We start from the raw sequence: 23,023 nt of genomic DNA on the forward strand, positions 1-23,023 counted from the left end.
ATTTTAGATAGGACACAAGTCATGTTGTTTCTAGGCAAATTTCTATATACACATTAATTACTCACTAGTATTTTGTCCACATGAATAAGCTTCCTTAACATACAGGTTTTTGCTAAACTAATTGCAACCACATTTTTAAAGCAAGACACAATATGATCCCTAACTGAAACACTTCCTTAAACGTGGACTGTATCTCTGTTGTATAAGGAAAAGGAGAAGGATTTACCTTTTTGAACAGCCGTGCTTACCCAATAGTCATCAATAATGCTAAGGGACCATTAGAAGAAATGCTGCTTGAGAGTGAATAACATGGCTACTTACTGCTCTGGGCAGTCAAAGCTCACCCTCAGTCTCGGTTTACAAGTGGTAACCCTTTTCTTTTCATTTACCAGGTCTCAGTTCTCCATTCGTCTGAAAACACGTTCCTCCCATGGGATGATTTTCTATGTCTCCGATCAAGAGGAAAATGACTTCATGACGCTATTCTTAGCCCATGGCCGCCTGGTTTTCATGTTTAATGTTGGCCACAAGAAACTGAAGATTAGAAGCCAGGAGAAATATAATGATGGATTGTGGCATGATGTAAGTGGAAGGCAGAGACTAGTAGTACCTGCAAATACCCACCACTGGCAAATGAACTGACGCTAATGTCCTCCTGTGGATTTCTCTAGAAACAGCTATTTAAAAGTTGTTTCTACATGCACATAATTCAGTTTTTAAAACTTTTATTAATTTCTTATAAAAACCCTGAAGCACACTATTTAAAAGAAATACAGATTGAATATAATTTTCTGACCAATCAACTTTTTTATTTTAATGCAATTATTTTGACCAAAGAAGCAATGGCCAACACAAACTGAAGTTTGGTTTCCAAGAATTTTTTCCCTTGATTTTTTCCTACTGCCTATAATGTTCTAAATATTCAACAACAATTGGTGAAAGTCTTTTATGGACTAAGCTTTGGAAGATACAAAGTGAGAAGTATATCTGTTAAGAAAACAGGATATAACAGGGGGAACTGCCTAAGTATTGAAGCAAATCAGTGTGTACAGATTGGAAAAACTAAATAAGATAAGCTGACTTAAAATAAATTGCAATAAATTTAGGAGATAGCATGTGGGCTGGCCAACTGGAAAGAGCTCTGTTAAATATAAGCTGAATTCAGAAATTAAGCCTGTAACTTTCAGTCAAGCTTTAAAGGAAGAGACAAACTCTGACCTTCAGAGAAGGACTACTTTTTCTAAAGCACTGCTACAGATTTTCCACTGTATTGCAATGTGTAAAGTTGGGAGCAAAGGCAGCATGGCCTTCCCCCTAATCCTGGAATGTACTTGAGATGTGCTATTTTCCTTCTCTCCATCTAGGTGATATTTATTCGAGAAAGGAGCAGTGGCCGATTGGTAATTGATGGCCTTCGAGTTCTAGAAGAAAGTCTTCCTCCTACTAGAGCTTCCTGGAGAATCAAAGGACCCATTTATTTGGGAGGTGTGGCTCCTGGAAGAGCTCTGAAAAACGTCCAGGTGAGCCAGGCTGTGACTCGGTGGAGTTTGCCTTTAAAGCTGGAAGATCACTTAATCCGGCCCTCGTTGTGTGATTAGGAACCCGGCCAGAATGAAACTGTAGTTCAGCTGGAGATGGGTGTCCAAGTGAGTGTTGTTCTATGGGATGTCTGTCCACTCTGTGACATCGCAAAGTTAGGAGTGAGCTTTCAATTCTAGGGTAAAGGTGAAATGGAAAAAGTTTCAGAGGTATAAATTTCATGAAAATGTATGTCTCAAGAAGATGCTTATTAATTCAGCTAGTACCCATACTTTAGAGTAAAAAACAAAAAAAGGAAGTCATTTCATTATACATCATTGAGTGAAAAAAATCTTTCAGGCAATTATGTAAACTATGATCTCATTTTTGTTTCTTACACACACAGTTTGTAAATGTGCAAGGAAATATGGTTACTGCTGGGCAGAAGTGAGGGTATAGTAAGAAACATGTTATTTTTATAACTTAAAAGTTTAAAATATAATTTTAACTAGTATTAAGGGGAATGCATAAAAGACTACATTTTTCTTATGTAAATATAGCTTTAACACAGAGTTAATACATTTCTAAGACTCGTTAATATATGCAGATAAAGCAAAAAAGGGGCGGTGGGATTTATGTTTAATTAGATTTTAGGTGAGTAGTCCTAATTTTATGACAACCACTTTCAAAGATTTCAAAAGCAGTGTGAACTCAGTTATCCAAATGGGCCCAGTTTCATGTCCTGTGTTATAAATGTTCAAGCACACAAACAGCTATGAAACCAGAAATGCAATCTTTCTGTTTATCTAACTGTAGTATTGACTTAACAGTTAAGAAGTTCACTACCCCTCATCAGTGTTAGGTGATCTTGGGTATAGCTATTGTTCTTGAAGGAAAATGAACTAGGATACTTCTAATATTCAGTTTGAAAACACAGCTGCAATTTATTTGGTCATGGCATATGTAAAAATTTTTGTAGCTTAACTACTTCAGGCTGACATTAATCAAAAACGAAATTCCAGTTTCAAAGAATTAGTTAAAAAGCAACTACCTAGAAAACTATCGATCATTCAGATAGCTGAAATAAATAAGGAATTGCTTGGTTTCTTCCAAGATTCGAATCCCTTCTTTTTTATTCCCTTTGGTGTGTCTGTATTGAGAAAATAGATTGTAAGGAATGTCTTCTTCTCTCAGATAAACTCAGTCTACAGCTTCAGTGGCTGTCTCAGCAACCTGCAGCTCAATGGGGCCTCCATCACCTCAGCTTCTCAGACATTCAGCGTGACTCCTTGTTTCGAGGGTCCAATGGAAACAGGAACATACTTTTCAACAGAAGGAGGATACGCAGTTCTAGGTAACAATGACTTATGTTGAAAACATGAATCATGAACCACTTCTTTCCCAGAAGTGGCTTACAGGGAATTGGGGCCGAGTTAAAACATCAGAATGCCAAACTCTCTCAGCTCTAGCGAACAGCCTCTTTCCCCAAGGACCAATCTCTCCCTTCCTGCCTCTCCAAACGAGATACCCATGCCCATGCCTCTTTGCTTTTCCCACCAGAGCATCTCCACAGCTGCCAAACCTCTGGATGTAGACCATTTGGGCTCCTTTAGAATTTGCTGTGCTGCTTTGTGGTCTGCTTCATATCAGCTCCCGACACCCTGTTCTCCAGGTCTTCTCTGTTCCCGCAGGGCGTGCATGACCCATTGTCCCTACTAAAGGAAGTTCCACCTCCTCCCTTGCCCTGCAACGCCAGAAGATGGCACTAACCTACACAAATTTTATTTTTGAATTTTTATTCTCCCTGACTATTACTCTCATTCATTCAACAGTTTTTATTGTGTGCTTTCAGTATGACAGTCCCTCTGCCAGGTGATGGAACATAGTAGTTCCAAAAAATAAATAAAATCTTAACGGACTACTCACCATCACCATCCAATACATTGCAACATTCTTTAGCGCAACCATTAGGTGTGAGCATCAGGGTAGGTGTTGGGAAAGAGGATAGGAGATAGGTATAAAATGTTCCACAGGTTCCCTGCTCTCAAGCCACCTAGACACTTTGTGCATCCCCTTGAAGAAAGACATTCCAGTGCAGCCAAGTGAACCTTCTTAAACCACTGCCATGCTCAAGAGAGTAACCAGAGGAAATGTTTTCACTCTCATCCAGCTCATGATTTAACTTCCCTTTCCTTTTCCCTACTAAAACACCACACTCGCATTCCTCTGTCCTTCATTAAATTTCAGTGAGAAGACATGGAGATATGGATACCTTAAATTGATAGCAACCTGCACAATTTATGTTCTCCGTAAACATTAACTATTAATAGCAGGAAAAATTAGAAAGTTATTTATAAGAAGACACATCAAGTGGACATTATTAAGATGTCCAGTTTGCAATGAGTCTCTTGGAGGAAACAGCTATTCTTCAGAATTCATTTCCTTACATCATTGCAATAGATGTTCCTGACTGCCTTTGCTGATCACGCATTCTTATAAGATGCTCTGTAGCCCTGAATCAGTTATCTTTTATTTGTTTAACAATGGCTTTATAATACAGATCTGATCAAGTCGGCTTTGTTGTTTAATGAATTCCAAATAAAATCTAACTTCCACGCTTACACACAGAGCCCCTCCACCTTGCTACCTCTTCCCCTTACAGCGAACAGTCCAGCCACACTGGCCCCCACAGTGCCCTCCAAACATTCCAGCCTCTGTGCCCACTTTCTCACTTTGGAAGCATTCAATGGTCCTGCTAGTTGGAACCAATTCCTCTGCCCCAGAGCTCCCACAGCCACAGCATATCTTCAGCGTGCTGCCCCCACCCTACACCCCACAGGAGTGATGTGCTAGTATCTCAGTCCTCCACAGAGCTTTCCACAGTGTGTTCAACATGGAAACTGCCACTTCCTACTTATCTACTGAAAAACGCATCAAACTTTCAAAACAGATTCAAAAACATATTATTACAAAATCACACCATAGTTACAAACATTAGGTTGCTGTTCTTGAGACCTACTGCTATTTCTTTCCACAGACGAGTCTTTCAACATCGGATTGAAGTTTGAGATTTCGTTTGAAGTCCGTCCCAGAAGCAGTTCTGGAACCCTTGTCCACGGTCACAGTGTCAATGGGGAGTACCTAAATGTTCACATGAAAAACGGGCAGGTAGTGTGTTAGCAGTCGTTTTCACAGTCCGTCTCCTATGGCCTTGGATTCTAGAGCGAAAGCAGATTTATTTTACAGAATGATTTCATTAATTTTTCCTAACTGGAAGAAAAAAAACACAGGGAAGCTATAGCATGAAATTCAATCAAATGTATGCATTGGAAATTGATTTGTTTAGAACAAAGAGCCATGAAAATGTAGCACAGATTTTTTTTTAAAAGATGAAGAACAATAACCATATAATTAAAGGGTTTTAACAAAAGTTAGACCTTTTTAAAACAAATGGAAACAGCAAACATCCCCAACCATCAAAACCAACAAACACCACAACACGTATCTATTATATGCACCAGGTAATAAGTATATTATCTTTTTTTTAAGATTTTATTTATTTATCTTAAGAGGGGAAGGGAAGGAGAGAGGGAGAGAAATATCAATGTATGGTTGCCTCTCATGCATCCCCTGCTGGGAACTGGCCTGCAACACAGGCATGTGCCCCAACTGGGAATCGAACTGGCAACCCTTTGGTTCACAGCCGGTGCTCAATCCACTGAGCTACACCAGCCAGGGCTGTATATTATCTTTAAAGCTAGAAACAAAAATTGTTATAATTAAACACCATTTTCATTCTAAAACATTACCAAAGAGCATTCATGAGATTATTCAAATATAAAAAAAAGCAACGTATTATATTTTATTGGTGTCCTTAACTTGATACATGTAACTGATTTTTATTTGAGTTCTGATCCATCCTTTTAAACTATATAATAATAATATGAATCCTTACATGGTGCTTACTGTGTATGAGGTGCTATTCTAAATGCTCCATATGCAGCAATTCACTTAATCCCCCCAATGGCTCTGTGAGGCAGATGTCATCACCGTCATCCTTGTTTTACAAATGGGAAAACTGGCACAAAGTGGCAGAGCAGGGACACGATGCAGCCAGTCTGGCTCCAAAGTTCATGCCCTGCACCATGACCATAACTGCTTTGTGTAACGTCTTTAAAAGTTAAAGGAATTGATTTTGTTATCTTATTATATCTCTTCCCCTTCTCTCCTATCATCATTTTGTTCTCTCTTCGGAGCGTTCAGTTTAAACTATTGCTACAGCCTACTGCAGAGTGACCCCTTGTGTTCAAATTGCTTAGTGTGTGAGGCTGTTTGTTCAAGTATTGCTTCCCTGTGAATTGTTTAAGAAATGTAGTTTTATCCTGATGAAGAGAAATGAAATTAAGATGAACAATGCACCCTGTCTGTCGCAGGTCACAGTGAAAGTCAACAATGGCATTCGAGACTTTTCCACCTCGGTAACGCCCAAGCAGAGTCTCTGTGACGGCAGGTGGCACCGCATTACAGGTGAGAAGAGCTGCAGGTCCTGGGTTTTCTTTGTAACGTGAGTCTACTCACCCACCTGTGGAATGGTGTTTGGCGAGAGTAAGACTATAACTTACATGATGGAACAGATGATAAATGAGAGTCTAGAGTCAGCCAAGAAGAGAACCAAATGTTACTGTACTAAAATGTGTATATTGAATCCACATGTATTTGAAAAAATATGAATGCTGCCAAAATAGTCTTGGGGAGTTATTTAAATAATACATAACTTATGGGACAAAAACATGGCAGTGTTTTAAATATTCCTAAATATTTATATGAAAAGAGTATCTTATATAGCCTCCCTTTCAAAGGAAAATGTCACAGAGATCGCTTGCTTAGACGTTGATGTTTTCAACGATATAGAAGAAAATGGGGATTTATTCTGAATAAAAGCTATTGCTGTGATAAATCAGTCCCTTTCACGTGAAAATGGATCCCTGCAGCGCCACCTGTGACCAGTCTCTGCCCTGCGTTCTAGTTATTCGAGACTCCAATGTGGTTCAGCTGGATGTGGACTCCGAAGTGAACCATGTCGTTGGGCCCCTGAATCCAAAACCAGTCGATCACAGGGAGCCTGTGTTCGTCGGAGGTGTTCCAGGTAAGAGCTGTTTAATAAGGACAAGTTCCAGATCCAAAAACAATAACTTCTCATCATCGTTGTTACAATATTAAGAACTGAGCTATGTGTTATCATAGTTTACCTGACAACTCTAAGGATTTTATATGCAATAAAATTTTCCCTTTCATGGGAAAAAGCACACTGGCAACTGTGACTCCTCCCAACAAAATAACGCCTATGAACTAGACCCCAGCATTCTGATCAGCAGATATTACTCTCCCTCTGCCAGTCTTGCCTATTTTTTTCTTTCCCCTTTACATAGCCCAACTCAAATACATACAGTGAAACACACACTATTTTATCTCTAACACAAAGAACACTCCTCTTCTAACACTGCTCTTGAGTCTGAGAATCTTGGAGGACTAAAAGTTTGCCAATGATTGCTCCCCTTGCTTAGTAAGAAAGAGGAGAATACACAGCTCTCCCTGTCCAGATTAGGCCGAATTTCACAAACAGTTGTTCCCAGGTAGCAACATCTCCTAAGAGAGGTTCCCAGCTGCAGTTCTGGAATCATCATTAGCACCATCGCTGCTGTCATCTGCCAAGATGTATATATAGTCCAGGATGGTGAGAGGAAGACACTTACGGACACCCCACAATTGTTTTAAACTTTAGATGCAAGGACCACGGCCTTTTACTGAATGTGTCTGTTTTCACACATTTCACTAATTTGGAAAAACCGAATGCTATATATAGCTGAAGAGAAAGAAATAAGAAGATAATCAAGCTTTTACATCTGGAATTTGGTGTGGAGCTTAAGGAAAAACATGATTTTCCTTGCCTCCTCTAACTGGGTTACTTTAGACTAACCCATGTAAAGGCAAATTAGGCTTTAAGTAGGAGAACGAGAAACCACACATAAAATTATACATCTGACTTTGGGTATTCCCAATATAGTCATAACTAAATTTTCTTCTGCTTTGCAAAATGTAAATTTTTCAAACACCAGTATTGACAATGATAGTAACTCACTGATGAAATATTTGGGACACCCTTTATTTTCACATTCCCTTCCCATCTCCATTCCTGGACCCTCTCCACCTGCTTCTGGTTTCCATTCTGAAGGGGAATCTTGGCCAAGGCCACCACTGCATTCACATGGGTACCATGTAGAAAATGTGTCATATCATTTCTTACATTGCCTCACATTTCTTTCATTCTAGAACTCACAGTATAGTTCAAATTTCCTAAGGGCCTGCAGGATCTAGTTGAGCACAGTATGCAAGGTCCTTAATCATCTGACCCCTCCTTGCCCTGCCTTTGGGTCTTCCCACACCTTCCGGGACTTGCCCCTGAGTGTTCAATGATGCCCTCTGCTCCAGGTCTTTGCACAAGTGCACAGGGCCTCAGTTTCTAGAAAATGTTCTTCTGTTTTTCCTCCTCTAGTGCCCTTCAAAAAACAAGTTCTCCCACTCCTCCCCCAACACAATTCCATGTTGACCTTTAGGACTCAGCTCAGACTTCTGCTTGCACACATGTGCCCTTTCTCTCCCTAGAATGTGCTATGCATACCACTGTTGCAGCATTTATAACACAATGTTGTTGAAACTAAATAAATAGTATGCCCCTTGCTGCCAGGGAACTGACATCATTCAACACACAACAACGGTCTACTAAGCACTGTGCTAGGTTCCAGAAGATGGACAAAACAAGCATAGCATTTCTTCATGGAAGTTATAATATTTGTTCTTTACTTTGCACTATATCATTGCAAACAAATATTTGTCTGATTTGTGTTAGTTTTTAAAGTCTGATCCCAGCATTACATACTGCCATCATTGCTCACTACAACACTGGCTAAGCTCCACAAACTGGGTAGGCAAAGATGCACCTGAAGCCAAATTCAGCCTGCCTGAGACACATAATGAATAGCAAATGTTAGCTAATGAGCCAGCACTAGGAACTAGCAGGCCAGGGGGGCCTAACCACCAGCCCACAGCTTTTATTTCTTTCCAGGAATCATGCCAGCAAACTTAGAACAAAAGCAATTTTAATTTAAGCTGAATGTCATTAATTGCATCATTTTAAGCTTTTTAAGATTAATTCCACCAAAATTACATCAGAAACTGGGGCATGAAACACCATAACTAAAGGAAATTAGGCATAAATAAAATCCCTACATCAACTGAATTCTCCTGGAATCCCAACCATTTCTCTTTTATTACATGGAATCTTGGTGATATTATTTCTATTAATAAAGTTACTGTATTAAAATTCAATGATATATACCAAAATGAGTCCACTTTTTTGAATGATAATTTAAAAATCAAAATTAAAAGTAAAACAAATTTAAGTTAATATTGTCAACAGAGAGAGAGAGAAAGAGTTCTGACCATTCATTCCTCCGCTGAAAACCCTGCCTTTCTCTGTATACGCCCAAGCTTTCAATCTAAGGAATGTTCCCACTTAAAATCATGTATTGATTTTATTAATCATTTACATTAGGCTTCTGGAGCACTTTATTGTCTTTACCAACAATAAATTGTGTGATGAAATATGCACACCAAAATTTCTGTATGAATTATTTCCTCTAAATGAGGTCCCCGTGAACTAAAAGGTGTAAATTTGGGCAGAATCAAAATCCATGTTCTAAAACTAGTCTCCAAAATGGGTAGAAGAAAATAGATATTTCTACCTTTACAGTCTTTCTTGTTCACTCATTTTTATTCTGGTGATATATGTTGAACAGGTTTAAAGAATATATATAATCATACTAATCTAGAGAAAGAGAGAATTGATCTTTCAGGCGCCTTCCAAATCTAAAACTTTATAATTATCATTGTAAATATGAAATGCTATTTCCATGATTCATTTTCAATACAAAGCTTCTGCATATTCTTAACCTATCTTGCTTAGAAAACTTATTACAGCTGCTTGACGTTTAATTTGCTGTGCTCTATTATGTTCCTTCCTGAGTTACTGATTTCTAGGTGTTTTGCCTTTTATCTGCTACTGCTCACAAAGCTATTTGTACATAATAATAAGCTTTGACTAAATGGATTTTAATTTAATGATTTTCTAAGCTGTCTAAATTGCTTTAAATTATATTGCTTCTATCATCCCAGCACATTTAATTGTGTCTGTCCAATAAATAAGCATAAGGCTTCTTCTAGATCTCTAATTAAGATAAGGGAGGAAAGTTCTCCTGGCATACCACAGGGCACCTCTGCCCACACAAGGACTGGGCTAGTTATTACCCTATTTATAGTTCTTAAACCCTGAGCTCAGAAACATTAACATTTGGTTTATTTAAATTCATTACTTTTTCATTATATTTTATGAGCTTGGCAAAAATGTGGAGGCTTAAGGGTGAGCAATAATGATATGAATTAAATAGAAACATTAACCAAGTCCAAAAATAGTATAGAAGCTAAAATCCACTCCCCACCCTTCTCAGCAAAAGACAAAATAAATGAGGCTCATGTGAACTCCAAAAAATATAGGTAGATCCTGAAAATTTACCGCTGACGCTTTACGTGTAAGTGGCAAATTGCAGCCTTGGAAGACAGCTAAAACATACTTAGAAATTTGATGGTGACAGGCATGGCAAACAAAACTTTATAATCACCACATGTTCAAAAGCATGTTATTTTCCTGAGAAAATTAGTGAATAATTACATTCCATTTTTTGATGCATGTATCATCTTGATGTGATCAATTACTATGTATATTTTTACCATGAAGTATTATCTGGACTTGGAAGCCTTCAAGTGCAAATCTTTGATTTCTTTCTTTCTTCAGAGTCTCTACTGACCCCACACTTGGCCCCCAGCAGACCCTTCACAGGCTGTATCCGTCACTTTGTGATTGATGGGCGCCCAGTGAGCTTCAATAAAGCAGCGCTGGTCAGCGGCGCTGTGAGCATCAACTCCTGTCCAGCAGCCTGACACAGCAGAGCGGAGACGCCCAAATACAAAGTTCTTTACAGCACTGAAGGGAACACAAAGCCAGCGGGAGGAACAGCACCTCTTCCTCTGGTGGCATCTTTCAGCTGGTGGGGCAGGACTTAAATGAATGAATGAATCATCAGGGACTGGATGTTTATTATTTCTCATTCGGATTCTTACCTTGGATCCAAACTGTCTGCAATGTATGAAAATTGAATGAGTGTTAAACTCACCTGTATTACTTCCTGCTGGTGAAATTACTGCTCCTGTTTCTAATAAAATAGGAGGAATTCTGAATAAACACTGGCACACATTTTTTAAAGTATGGCTAGAGTCTCATATGCATCTTTTCTTTCAAAGGTAACTTCCAATCTAGACCAAAATGTTTTTGGTATACTGTTCTTTATTCTAGAAAATTTTTTCTAATTTACATAAAATCTAAAATTAGAAGAAAGATTTGCTTTTAGCACTTTTATTTAGTCTATCAGTGTAGAAAGAATATTTTAGGTTTATAGCAGTTATCAAGCTTTAGTAAAGTAAATTTCTAACAAATCGTTAGCAAATTTAAAGTATAATTTGATTTTTTTCTAAATCATGAATAAGGAATTAAACTACTTTTTTTCTTATTTCTTTAAAATAAAAATAAAACAGTAAATATGAGGAGGATCCTATAGATAGCCTCACAAACATTAAGCAGAAAGAATAGGACAAAATAATAAATTTGATTTAAAAGTATAAAAGCCCTTCTACTAAAAATTTCCCTACATATCTGTAATATAACTAATCTTATTTCTAAAATTTTATGATCTTTTTTAGATATATATATCAATAAAGACTAGAAAAAGAAAAATAGACTTGAATAACTGGCGGAATATTAAAATACAGAAACTGAAATAAAATAATTATAAATGAAAAAATAATTAAACTTGAAAACAAAATGAGGGAAAATAGGCCCTCATATCAACAAGATTGATGATATGGAAAAAATAACTTTGGAGCAAGGGGAGGGGATGAAATATTTTGAGGAATTAGTAAGGGAATAAAATAATGTCTTACCTTGGAAATGTTATATATGTACATTTAAATTCCCTTGCTACCCTTCTGTCTCAGGTACATTAATAATAATGTTGAAGACATAAATTAAAATAGCTAATATTAATTCATAGAGGACTTACTGAAGTTAATTTCATGTGATGATCATACTAATTCTATAAGGTAGGACTTGCAGATGAGAAATCTAAGACTTCAAACAGTAAAGTAAATTGTCAGTTGTCATTCAACCAGACTGAAGAGCCAGGGCTTGAATGAGGGGCAGCATGACTACCCTCCTCACTTTCTGCCTCCAGAGGACTGTCTGCCTTCAGGCCAACTCTCAGCTAGTCTCTAAAGCTAGGATCACAAACCCAAATGTCCATGCAGACATTGAAGTGCCCTAAAGCAGCAGCTGGTGGGGTGTGACTGAGCAAATCAATAGGGCACTGGCCATAACTGTCTAGAAATACAACAGGTGCTCGATGCAGCTGACTGTCACCATGACAGAACACAAGTCTTAAAGGGTCAGAACATCCAAAAGAAGATGGGAATATGAAATGGCAGTGTTTGGGGGTGGGGGAGACAGGAGGTGTAGTCTAGGACCTTAACTGGTACAGACTGGAACCCTTGCCTCAAATACACCAAACCCTTACAATACTGACTCTTTAATACCTAAAGAGTAAGTAGTGGCTCTGAAACTGTCTACCACTTTCTTTTCCAAAAGAGTTCCCGAGGTGTTCTGGAAGGCCACTCCACCCTCTCATTCTCAGCAGGAGCACAGAGCAAATTAAACTGGCCAAGTGGCAGACCCCGTCTGGACCTCCCGCAGCCCCGCAGCCCCAGCAGGCACGCACGCACACACACTCACATATACAGGGACTAAAACCACAGAAATTCTTCTACATTCTCCAAAATGTAGAAAGGAATTTGCAGAGTTAGTACTTCATATTCTTACGCTTGGCAGAGGAGACTCTACTGGCCCATATACCTCTTACGACCACACAATGATTTTCTGAAACTTTGAACTTACCATTTATAAGAGCTTGATTTAGGTCTTAGATGGGACCCTCATCTTCTCCAGTTTCTGTCTAGAGAGAGAATAACTAGATCTTTTTTCTTTGAGTCAAACATAGGATATGGGAACTTCATATAGAGAAATACGTGTTGGGTGCTCCTACTCTTTTGACCAGTTGTTTTCATGGTCCCTGCCAGTCCAGAGCCCCTTCAAAATGGAAGAGGCCTCCCACAGCCCCAGTGCAGAGGAGTGGCTACAGGAGTGGGCAAAGGAGTCCACTGCCTCCTCTCAGGGCCACAGCTGATTAGATGAGGGAACCATCCAACAGATTCCCAGTGAAGTAACACCCCATTATTTGGTGGTATGAGAAGAGGAATTCCAACAATCGAATGTTTTCTCTTGAAATTTTGAATTGAGAAGCATCGAAAGAATCAAACAGTAAAAGATAAAGCCAAAATGAAACTATCTGAAAGGATGATTTTAAGTGCTTACCACACACATGTATAGACACATTTTTAAAAAAGCATTTTCCATTCTGTAGACCTAGGAGAATATATCAACCTGCCTTTGTCTACAAGCTACCGCAGTTCTCAGCCCAGAGTTTGATGGGGTGGGAGGAGGACATATTTCAGCAGATACGGGAACATATTTGTCTTCTGAACTCCCACACTCTTGTGTGCAACACGGAAGTACAGGGTGTCAAGTAGTCTTTCCTGTTTCCTAAACTGGTGAGTATGGCCTATAGCTGGGACCATAAAACAATAAATATGCCACATTTAAGTTCAGACTGAAGTGTGGAGCCAATCCCTTCTCTGTTAGAACCGACTCAGGGAAGCCGTGTCAGCACAACCAGCAGTGTGACACTACATGCCCCCAACACATCTCACACACACACACACACACACACACGCAGAGTCTAGAGACTAGAAAGGCAACACAGGAGGAGGAATTGTGCAGAGTGTAAGCTCCACAAATTTTTTTGTTATGCATGATTGTGTTATAAAAGCCTAGAATAGTGTCTGACATGTGGATATATACTCCATAAATATTTGAGTAAATTTCAGAAAAGCAGAGTTTTCACAGAAGTTATCCCTTTACCACACCTTCCTAAGCAATCACTTAGAAAGTGCTTGGGAGTCTGAGAAAAAGAAAGCGGATTCTCCTGAGCCTCAGAGATCTCTGACTTGCTTGAGGGTGTGGAGAGAAAGTGAGGGAAAAAAACGGCAGCACCCATCAGCAATGAAGAAGCACCCCCTCATGTCTTTGGCAACATTTAAGTCCTGAGAAGTCTCAGTAAGTTGGGAAGAAGGTTGGCTGCCATGGATAAAGCCACATAGTTTATAAACTTCACACCAGAGGGCACCATTCCCAGATGACACTATTAGGGGGCAAGATCCAATGGGCAGGGGCCTCGCTGAGATTGAATGATAAAAGCCCAATATCATCTGCCAAAGCACGGGACAGGGAGGCACACATTAAGAGATATGTAGCTTGACACTGCCCATCAGAAGCAACAGTTGATTCTCTCGAGAAGTTTCTGAAATACAGTAATGATGTCTGCTTAGCATTGAGTCCCATAGTGAGTTTACATACTGAGTATACAGTGTGCTAGATCAGCCACCTCAACAGACCATGTTTTCAAATGATCATGTCCTAAGACAGCTGATTAATGAGCTGATGTCAACCTGGAGGCAAATTATAAAGGAATGAGGCAGTGGGATTGCCCTAAGACCTGTTTATAATAGTCCCTTATAGAAATATCTCGGAACACAGTCAATGTGGGAAACCATTTGTTCAAGTCAGAAGCTTCAGAGGACTGAAGAATTCATCCATGTTTTAAAAAATTTCATTTATCCTTTAAATGTCTTTATAATCTGTAGTAATGTCCCAGTCTCATTCCTGATATCAGTAATTTGTCTTTTTTTCCTGATAATTCTGTCTAGAGGTTTGTAAATTTTATTGATCTTTGTAAAGAATCAGCTTTTGGCTTCATTAATTTTTTCTATTTGTCTGTCTTTTATTTTATTGATTTCTGGTCTTCATTATTTCTCTCTCTCTGCTTATTTTGGGTTTAGTTTGTTCATCACACCTCCTGCTTTCTTAAAGTAAAAGCTCTGATCATTGACTTAAGATGTTTCTTTTTCCCTTATGAAAAAAAATCAATGTTTTCTAAGCACTACTAAACTGCACTCCATGCATTTTCATATGCTGTTTGGATTTTCACTCACTTCAAACCTCTAATTTTGGCATCATTTTTTTTTATTCATGGGTTATTTGGAAGCATCATTTGATATCCCAATATTTGGAGATACCCCAGATATTTTTCTTACTAATTTCTAATTTTTTATGGAACATACTTTGCATATTCTGCATACTTTGCCTGCTTTTCAGTTCATTGAGACTTGTTTTGTCCCTACATATGGTCTATTCTTGGTCAATTTTCCACATGTGCTTGAATAGAAGTACTGTTATACTGTCATTCTGCCGGTTGTGGACAGATGTTGAAATCTCCAACTGTAAACACAGAGTTATTTCTCTTTTCAATTTCATTGGGTTTTTTCTTCATGTACTTTGAAGCTCTGCATAAATATTTTTGTTATGACCTCTTTATCTTCTCAAAATGTCTCTTTATCCTTGGTAGTATTCCTTGCTCTAAAATCTTCTTGTCTATTATTAATATAGCTATTGCAGCATTTTTACTTGTCTTTTTTAAAAAAAAGATTTTATTTATTTATTTTTAGAGAGAGGGGGAGGGAGAAACAGGGAGAGAAACATCAGTGTGTGGTTGCCTCTCACATGCCCCCTGCTGGGGACCTGACCTGGCCAGAGACCTAGGCATGTGCCCCGACTGGCATTCAAACTGGTGCCAGAGGCTGGCACTCAATCCACTGAGCTACTCCAGACAGGGCTGACTGAAAAGTCTTGTCTTTACAATGTTATTTGATGGTTTTAAAGATACTGTTCCATTGTCCTTTAACTTGCATGTTTTCTGATGAAGTGTATACTTTCATTTTTATTTTTGTTCCTCTGAATGAGTGTATTTTTTTTTAAGATTGTTCCTCTGAATGAATGTGTCATTTTTTTAAGATTGTTTCTTTATCACTGATTTTCATATAATTAAATTGTGTGGTTTTTGTTTGTCTTGTTTTCTACATGTTTATTCTCCTAAGGTTGGTTAAGCTACTTGGATCTATGAATTCATAGTTTCCATCAAATAGGAAACAATTCAGCCATTATTTCTTCAAATATTTTTCTTATCTCCCCTCTCCTCCTTCTGGAAAGCCACTAACATACAGGCAAAAGTAAGTTTATAGTTGTTCGTATGAAAGATAATACAATACCTAATAAATAATACAAGAGTAAACTATTTCATGTAATCACAACTGTAAACCTTTTGTCTTCATCCTTATATATTAGACTGCTTCATATTAAAATATAATATTTATGCTTTTTTTCAGTCCTTTTTGTTGTATTTTATTTTCTATAATTTGGAACTGTGTCTTCAAGTCCATTAATATTTTTTCTTCAGTATCTAATCTACTTTAAATCCCATTCAGTTTACATTCTTTAAGTATTTTTCATTGATTACAGTTTTCCCAATTTTTTCTTTATTCCCCCTCCACCCTGCCCCCCCCCAACTTTCCAGCATCCCCCCACCTTAGTTCATGTCCATGGATTATACATATAAGTACTTTGAGTCCTCTGTTTCCTATACCATTTATCTCTTCCCATCTATTTTATGCCTACTAATTATGCTTCTTCTTCCCTGTACCTTTTCCCCCATTCCTCCCTTCCCCCTCCCCACTGAAATCCTTCTGTGTGATGTCCATTTCCCTGACTCTGTTCTTGTCTTGTTGTTTGCTTAGTTTTTGTTTTTCATTGTTTTTCTTTTCTTTTGGGTTCATTTGTTTATAGTTGTGAGTTTGTTGTCATTTTACTGTTCATATTTTTTATCTTCTTTTTCTTAGATAAGTCCCATAATGTTTCATATAATAATGGCTTGGTGGTGATGAACTCCTTTAACTTGAGTTTATCTGGGAAACACTTTATCTGCCCTCCCATTGTAAATTAAAACTTGGCTGGATAGAGTAATCTTGGATGTAGGTCCTTGCCTTTTATGACTTCAAATACTTCTTTCCAGCCCCTTCTTTCCTGTAAGATTTCTTTTGAGAAATCAGCTGATAACCTAATGGTACCCCTTTGTAAGTAACTCTCTCCTTTCCCCTTGCTTCTTTTAGGATTTTCTCTTTGTCTCTAATCTTGGGTAACTTAATGATGATGTGCCTTGGCGTGTTTCTTTTTGGGTCCAACTTCTTCTTTGGGACTCTCTGGGCTTCCTGGACTTCCTGGAAGTCTATTTCCTTCACCAGATTGGGGAAGTTTTTCTTTATTATTTGTTCAAATAAGTTTTCAATTTCTTGCTGTTGTTTTTTTCCTTCTGGTACCCCTATAATTTGGATATTGGAAAGTTTCAGGTTGTCCCAGAAGTTCCTCAGCCTCTCTTCGTTTTTTGGATTCTTGCTTCTTCATTCTGATCTGGTTGGATGTTTCTTTCTTCCTTTTGTTCCAAATCATTGCTTTGAATCCTAGTTTCCATCGTGTCACTGTTGGTTCCCTGAATATTTTACTTTATTTTGGGTATCTCTCATTTGTTCTTTCATTTTTTTAACCAAGCTCAATCAGTTCTGTGAGCATTTTAATTACCAGGGCTTTAAGTTCTCCATCAAATAGATTGGCTATCTCTTCGCTTAGTTCTTTTCCTGAGGCTTTGCTCTGTTCTTTCATTTGGGCCCTATCACTGTCTTGGCACAGCTGATTAAGTTGTAAAGGGGCGGGGTCTTAGGTATCCCCCCCCCACCCCCTCCACCCTTGCGCAGCCCCCGCAGGACAACCTTCATTGCTGCGCTGTCTGTGGGGAGGGGCCAGAGATGGAACCATGCTGCTCATCTGCCTGTCTCTAGAACACTTTCCAAAGGACTCCTGTGAGACTGGGAGAAACTGCCACTGTGACACATCCCAAGGTCAGCTGGAGCCTCAGTTCTACCCTGAAGTCAGTACCTATGGTGCAACCCCAGGAGCTCTGCAGCCAGCCCTGCCCCCACAGCCTGCTGCGTTGCTCGCTGTGGCTGCCTGGTCTGCCGCCTTACTGGTCTGGTTGTTCTGGTCAATTTTTTTCTTTAATTCCTTGTTTGTCAGAGTTCCATGCAGTTTGGTTTTCTTGGTTGTTTATTGATTTTAGATTGGTTGTTATCCTCCTTTTGGTTGTGTGAGGAAGTGAAGAGTTTCTGTGCCTCCATCTTGGCCGGAACTCTTCCATTCAGTTTATATTCTTATTTCAGATACTGTATTTTTCATCTCTGAAAGTTTGACTTGGGTCCTTTCTATACCTGCCGCTTCTCTCCTCATCATGCTTTAATCCACCACTGTATCGTCTGCGGTAGCTTGTCTGTTAATGCTGTCATCTGTCAGTCTGAGTCTGTTTCTGCTGACTGGTTTCTTGACTTCAGTTTGTATATTCCTTCTTTTTCCCATTTGTGGTAATTTTTTATTAGGTGCTCGTCATTGTGAATTTTACATTTTTGGTGCAGGATTTTATTTTAGCTCTTTACATTTTGAGGAGTATTTTTTCCCTCCTTGGATGCAATCTAGTTACTTGAAAATAGTTTGATGCTTTCAGGTTTTGCTCAGCTAGCACAGGTCCAGAGCTGCCTTCAGTCTAAAGTCGTTCCTACCCCCCAACCCCAGCATCACCCCCACTGAAATAATATCTGGCTGAGTACTCAGTACTCCATGTATTAAAAGATCTTTCCACTATGGCTGAACCATAAATCACTCCCAGCCTTTTATGAGCTCTGAGAATTTTTAATCACTCCCTTCTCCTGTCCTGTTATTCTTTCCCCCACCTGGGACAATTACGTTTCTGGATTTTGTTCTCCTCACTTAAGGAAAATTAATTTTTATTTGGCAGATAATTAAGTCATTTGTGGATCACCTTGATTCTCTCAAATTTCATTTTTAAGCTCCGTTAAAGTTGATACACATCAGCTTTTAGTCCAGTGCTGATTCAGACCTCCTACTAAGGCGTGGCTTTTCTTAGGTCTCTCTGCTCGATGCCCCACATGTTTAACAAGGTCTTTCCACTCTGGCTGGTTGGAATTCAAGTGCCTGCCAGCACTGTGTGAATTTTTCTAGTTTATACATATGATATATTATTAATACCTTATTGTTACATAATATATATGATATATAAAACTCTTAGAATTTCTCCATTTATAAATCCCTGGAAGTTTTCTTTTTTACCTCATGCAGTGCATATGCATCTACATCCCTACAATTATAAATTTTTCATTTTCAAAGGCTTATATGTATGTATACCTTCAGGGGCTGCAAGGTAGACAAGAAACTAGAGGAACTGTACCTAATGCTAAAGTCAGTCTTTTGTAGAAGACCAGTTCATTGGATGGATGGGTACAAACATCAAGAGGAAAAGAAATCGGGCTAAGTTTCTTGGGACTATTGCAAAAAGAAAAAGAAAAGCATGAAGAGTTGGCCTAGACCTTAAAGCTGATCCTTAAGACTAATTTTAAAAAGCTCCACCTGAAGTTTCTCAATACAAATGGCAGATAATTTCAAGATAACTGGCTGGGACTTGAGGCACAGTGTGAAGATGGGCCATCATTTTTCTTGAAAAAAAAATGGGGCTAGAACTATACCCTTTACCTTATTATAATAAATGTAACCAATAACGCAAGCTCCCATGTGCAAACACTTTATATGCTTTGCAGATTAACCATGGACTAAGAACTTTCTTTGGTTTTTGGTATCCTTCCAAAATGCACAATTCATGGAGCTCCATTTCTCATCCATATAATTATTCTCTGGCAGATCATATCAAAAGATATCAAGCCAGAAACTGGCTTAGGGTATTCAAGTAAAAAGATTCAGCTAAAAGCAACTCAAATATAAGCAAAGGAAATAGGCCTAAAGCACATCAAACATTTAGAATGGACCCTTCCTGATTGATAATCAAGGTGGAATAAGCATCCTGAATTATTATTAATGATCCATTGATGATCTCTAAGGTACTTTCTAACTGTGAAATATTACTCTGTCTTATCTATCAAAAATAACTGATGGCTTATTACTACACATGTTTTACAGATGACATTTCTGTCTTTTCCTACTAAAAATAAATATTTCAACTGTTGTCATCATCCAAAGGTGCCACCGCTTTTATTTGTTTACCAGATCATAAGATGATACTGACCCACTCACTACCCTTGACCTAGTCAACCTCTACGAAAGACTTAATGGTGCTATTTAGGATGCATTTCCTTGCTGCTTTGTGCAGGCAGCTTTCGCATAGTCGCATAGACAGTGATGGGAACATCAGTTATTGTCAGGCAGTGACTTCCATGGCATCTTCGGAGCTGCCTAAACAGAAGAGCAAGTGACATGTAGTTAGATACTAAAAAGGAAACCTTTTCAGAGCACCTAAGTTTGAGTAAATGTTCAACTGTTTTAAATAATTTTGATGTCCTTGAATGTCACAAAGTACTTATGACAGTGGCACAGATGAGGCAGACAGTTTACACTTATGTTGCAAGGAAGTTGTAGTTATTGACACACATTTAGTCACAGGGAATTCATAACTACAAAGATAACCCTACAAGTGTTCATTTTGAAAAGTACACTATAATTGCTAAATGTCCAAAAATTTTTAAAAGGAGGGTGTGCATAATTGTAAACATGAGTGATAATACTAAGGCAATTTACACATATATGCAGCTTAAAATCACTTCAGTTGAGTCTATTTAAAATGTTAATGGAATTTCAGGTTTAAAAGAGCCCTTAAATGACCTCTAGTTCAAAAATACATCTAGTGCCTGAGATTCCTTTCCAGCATTTCCACCAAATCATCATCCAACATTAAACGTTTCTAAAGACAAGTGCTCAGTATTTCCCAAAGTGGCCGATTCCACCCTTGAATAACTGACTTCTAAAGTACCTATCTTAGTAAGCTTAAATGTGTGTTCTAAAAATTTTCACTTTTTAAAGAAACCTAACAATGTAATAGTTGATGTTTTACTATGGTAAACAGCAGAAAAGTAGAACTAATTATAGTATAGTTTTCTTCAATTTTGCAAGAAATTATTTTGTTTTATAGAATCTTCATGCTCTCTATCATTCTCCACCAAAGTCAAAGTGACACTAAATCTAAGGTCTGCGTCTTCATATTCAAGATTTGCCTGTTTAGTTGGAACTTATCTAAACATGAAACTATCAATAAAAAAAACACCAAAAATTTATTGAAAAAAAAGAATTGTCCTATCATTAAGAGTTACAAAGACTTTAGAGTTATAAAATACTCTGTGCTAAGAAAACCTGAGATCTGTTAAAACCAATTTAATAGCAGTGATGTCCCGGGCTTTCTCCTTGCTAATATTGAACATCTGCTAGAGCTCATATCCACAATGACAGACATTACGCATTCCCTCAGCTGGCAGGGGAAGAAGACTTTACCTGGCTGGTGATATCTCTTTCCCATTACAGGCAACACTGGACCTCAGCCCAGGTCCCAGCCCAACTGTAGAATCTCCTCCTTCCACTGGAAACCTCCGTGTCTGGGCCCCAAACCGAAAAGGCATAATTCACTGAAAACCTAGATTAGAAAGCTGTAATAATGGATAGGGGTGGGGGGGGGGGTAAGTTATCCTCAAATAGTCATTTGGAATTTTTTAATGTTAATATTGATATTTTGTTACAGGCATTTTCTAACATTCAGAAAAAGACACTAAAATATCTATAAAACTGTATAAATACTATATTATACAACTCTTCTTAGGTGCACTGTTAAGTCTTACAACAAATACAGAATGGCCACTAGTTAATAAAACTGTCCTATGGTTAACATAACCGAAGTCCATTTTTGCTGTGTGAAAAGAATTCAGTTTGCTTTTATGGTTATTGCAATCAATAAGCTAGAGCCCTTACTCTGACCTCCTACTGCCTCTCTGCCTGTCTAAGGCCTTGTCTTCCTTTGAAGTACAGCTGAGTTTCATGTCACCATGGTATCTTCAGCTAACCCTCTGATCCTGGTCATCATTCATTCCCCACTGCCTCTCTGTATTCACAGTGTATTAGTTAAGAAAGTGTCTTGGGAGAGTTGAATTGACTATGTGATCTTAGGCAAGGTACTTAACAAAGTATGCTTCCCAAGGATAAATCGGGAATAATAATAGTATCTACTTCCAGGGTATATGGAGGATTAAATAAAATAATACATGTAATGTATGGTACCTAACACAGAGTTAGTGCTCAATAAAAGTTAACTATTATTATTCGGCAGACACTACTAAACATTATTAAATATATATACATATATAATGTAATGTGTGTGTAAAAATACACACACACACATACAGAGCTATATAAAATAAGCTCTTTACTGCCTACTGTTGCCTCCGCTTGGAACCCTTCCCCACCCCAGTGCTCCCACCCTTTACTTGTTTAGAGCTGACTCATTCATTAAGTCTGAATTCATATTTCACTTTCCCAGAGGAGCCTTCCATAACCCCCTCCATTATATAAGTTTTAATAACATATTTTATTTCTGTTTTGTAGCACTTATCACCATTCTAATTCAGGATTTCTCAACTGTGACAATATTGACTTTGGGATAGGATAATTTTTGTTGGGGAGGGAGGAGACTGTCCTGGGCATTTTAAGATATTTTGCAGCAGCCCAGGCCTCCACCACTACGTGCCAAAATTGTACCCCTCTCCAAAACTTCTGACACTCAAAAATGCTTCCAGACATTGCCAAACAACATCTAGCAGAGAAGAAAGGTGGGGGGGTCACCTTCTATAGAGGAACCAGTACTCTAAACTTTTGCAAATGTTTTTGTTTAATCATTGTACCCATACCGCATTCCATGTTTTTGTCACCACTGGCTGACTCCTTAACACCTGGAACAGTGTCTGGCACATAACAGGTAATTAACAACTCTATCATATAAATTTGCATGTCTTCAATAAAAAAAATAGAAAAAATGAAAAATGTCTTACAACTGTTACTTGTGCCCAGTTTAGTATCCTATGCCTGGTAAATAAATGTTTATTGTGGTGATGATAAAACTAAATAAGGTTTAAGAATTTGATTATTATATAACAGTTTTTATAGACTGTCAATTATCAAGTAAAAATGTTAAACTCAATGACGAATTAGTAAAATCTATGGTTTGGTATAGCTATCTTATGTAGATATTAGGTTTTAGCTATTTTGCTAAAGGATGCATAGACTTACCAAAATAGGCTGAGTCTGATTCCCGTAGAGGTGAATAAATCAATTGCTTCTACTGACCTTCCATGGAAGCCTGAATTGCCAAAGGAATGATGATCAAAT

General features: G+C 38.1%; 2 protein-coding genes across 3 annotated transcripts in view; one reads left to right on the top strand and one right to left on the bottom strand.

Annotated features, from left to right (window-relative positions):
- LAMA4 (laminin subunit alpha 4) overlaps positions 1 to 10,897 on the top strand; it is a 134,501-nt gene extending 123,604 nt beyond the window's left edge. For both annotated transcript variants that reach the window (XM_053664903.1, XM_053664904.1), the window contains 7 exons: positions 393 to 582; positions 1,365 to 1,520; positions 2,713 to 2,872; positions 4,556 to 4,686; positions 5,952 to 6,045; positions 6,545 to 6,664; positions 10,427 to 10,897. In XM_053664903.1, the coding sequence (XP_053520878.1) occupies positions 393 to 582; positions 1,365 to 1,520; positions 2,713 to 2,872; positions 4,556 to 4,686; positions 5,952 to 6,045; positions 6,545 to 6,664; positions 10,427 to 10,572 (997 nt within the window). In that variant the 3' untranslated portion in view covers positions 10,573 to 10,897. The remainder of the gene's footprint in view (positions 1 to 392; positions 583 to 1,364; positions 1,521 to 2,712; positions 2,873 to 4,555; positions 4,687 to 5,951; positions 6,046 to 6,544; positions 6,665 to 10,426) is intronic.
- A 9,038-nt stretch (positions 10,898 to 19,935) lies between these two features.
- On the bottom strand, positions 19,936 to 22,958 carry FAM229B (family with sequence similarity 229 member B). Its single transcript, XM_037137220.2, has 3 exons — positions 22,925 to 22,958; positions 21,143 to 21,294; positions 19,936 to 20,053 (listed from the first exon to the last, which is right to left on the bottom strand). Exons 2-3 carry the CDS (start codon positions 21,265 to 21,267, stop codon positions 19,936 to 19,938), a joined length of 243 nt encoding a protein of 80 aa, XP_036993115.2. The 5' UTR covers positions 21,268 to 21,294; positions 22,925 to 22,958.
- Between the last annotated feature and the right edge of the window lie 65 nt (positions 22,959 to 23,023).

Source organism: Artibeus jamaicensis, unplaced genomic scaffold, assembly GCF_021234435.1.
Source record: "Artibeus jamaicensis isolate MK-2021 breed Jamaican fruit bat unplaced genomic scaffold, CSHL_Jam_final contig_387, whole genome shotgun sequence".
Classification (NCBI taxonomy): domain Eukaryota; kingdom Metazoa; phylum Chordata; class Mammalia; order Chiroptera; family Phyllostomidae; genus Artibeus; species Artibeus jamaicensis.

Excerpts from the sequence above, each read along its gene's own strand:
- FAM229B (XM_037137220.2), bottom strand. The coding sequence starts at position 21,267 with ATGCCTTTTCGGTTTGGGGCCCAGACACGGAGGTTTCCAGTGGAAGGA. Across the intron at positions 20,054-21,142 it reads AAAGAGATATCACCAGCCAG|GCAGCTCCGAAGATGCCATG; the intron begins GTAAAGTCTTCT and ends TCTTCTGTTTAG.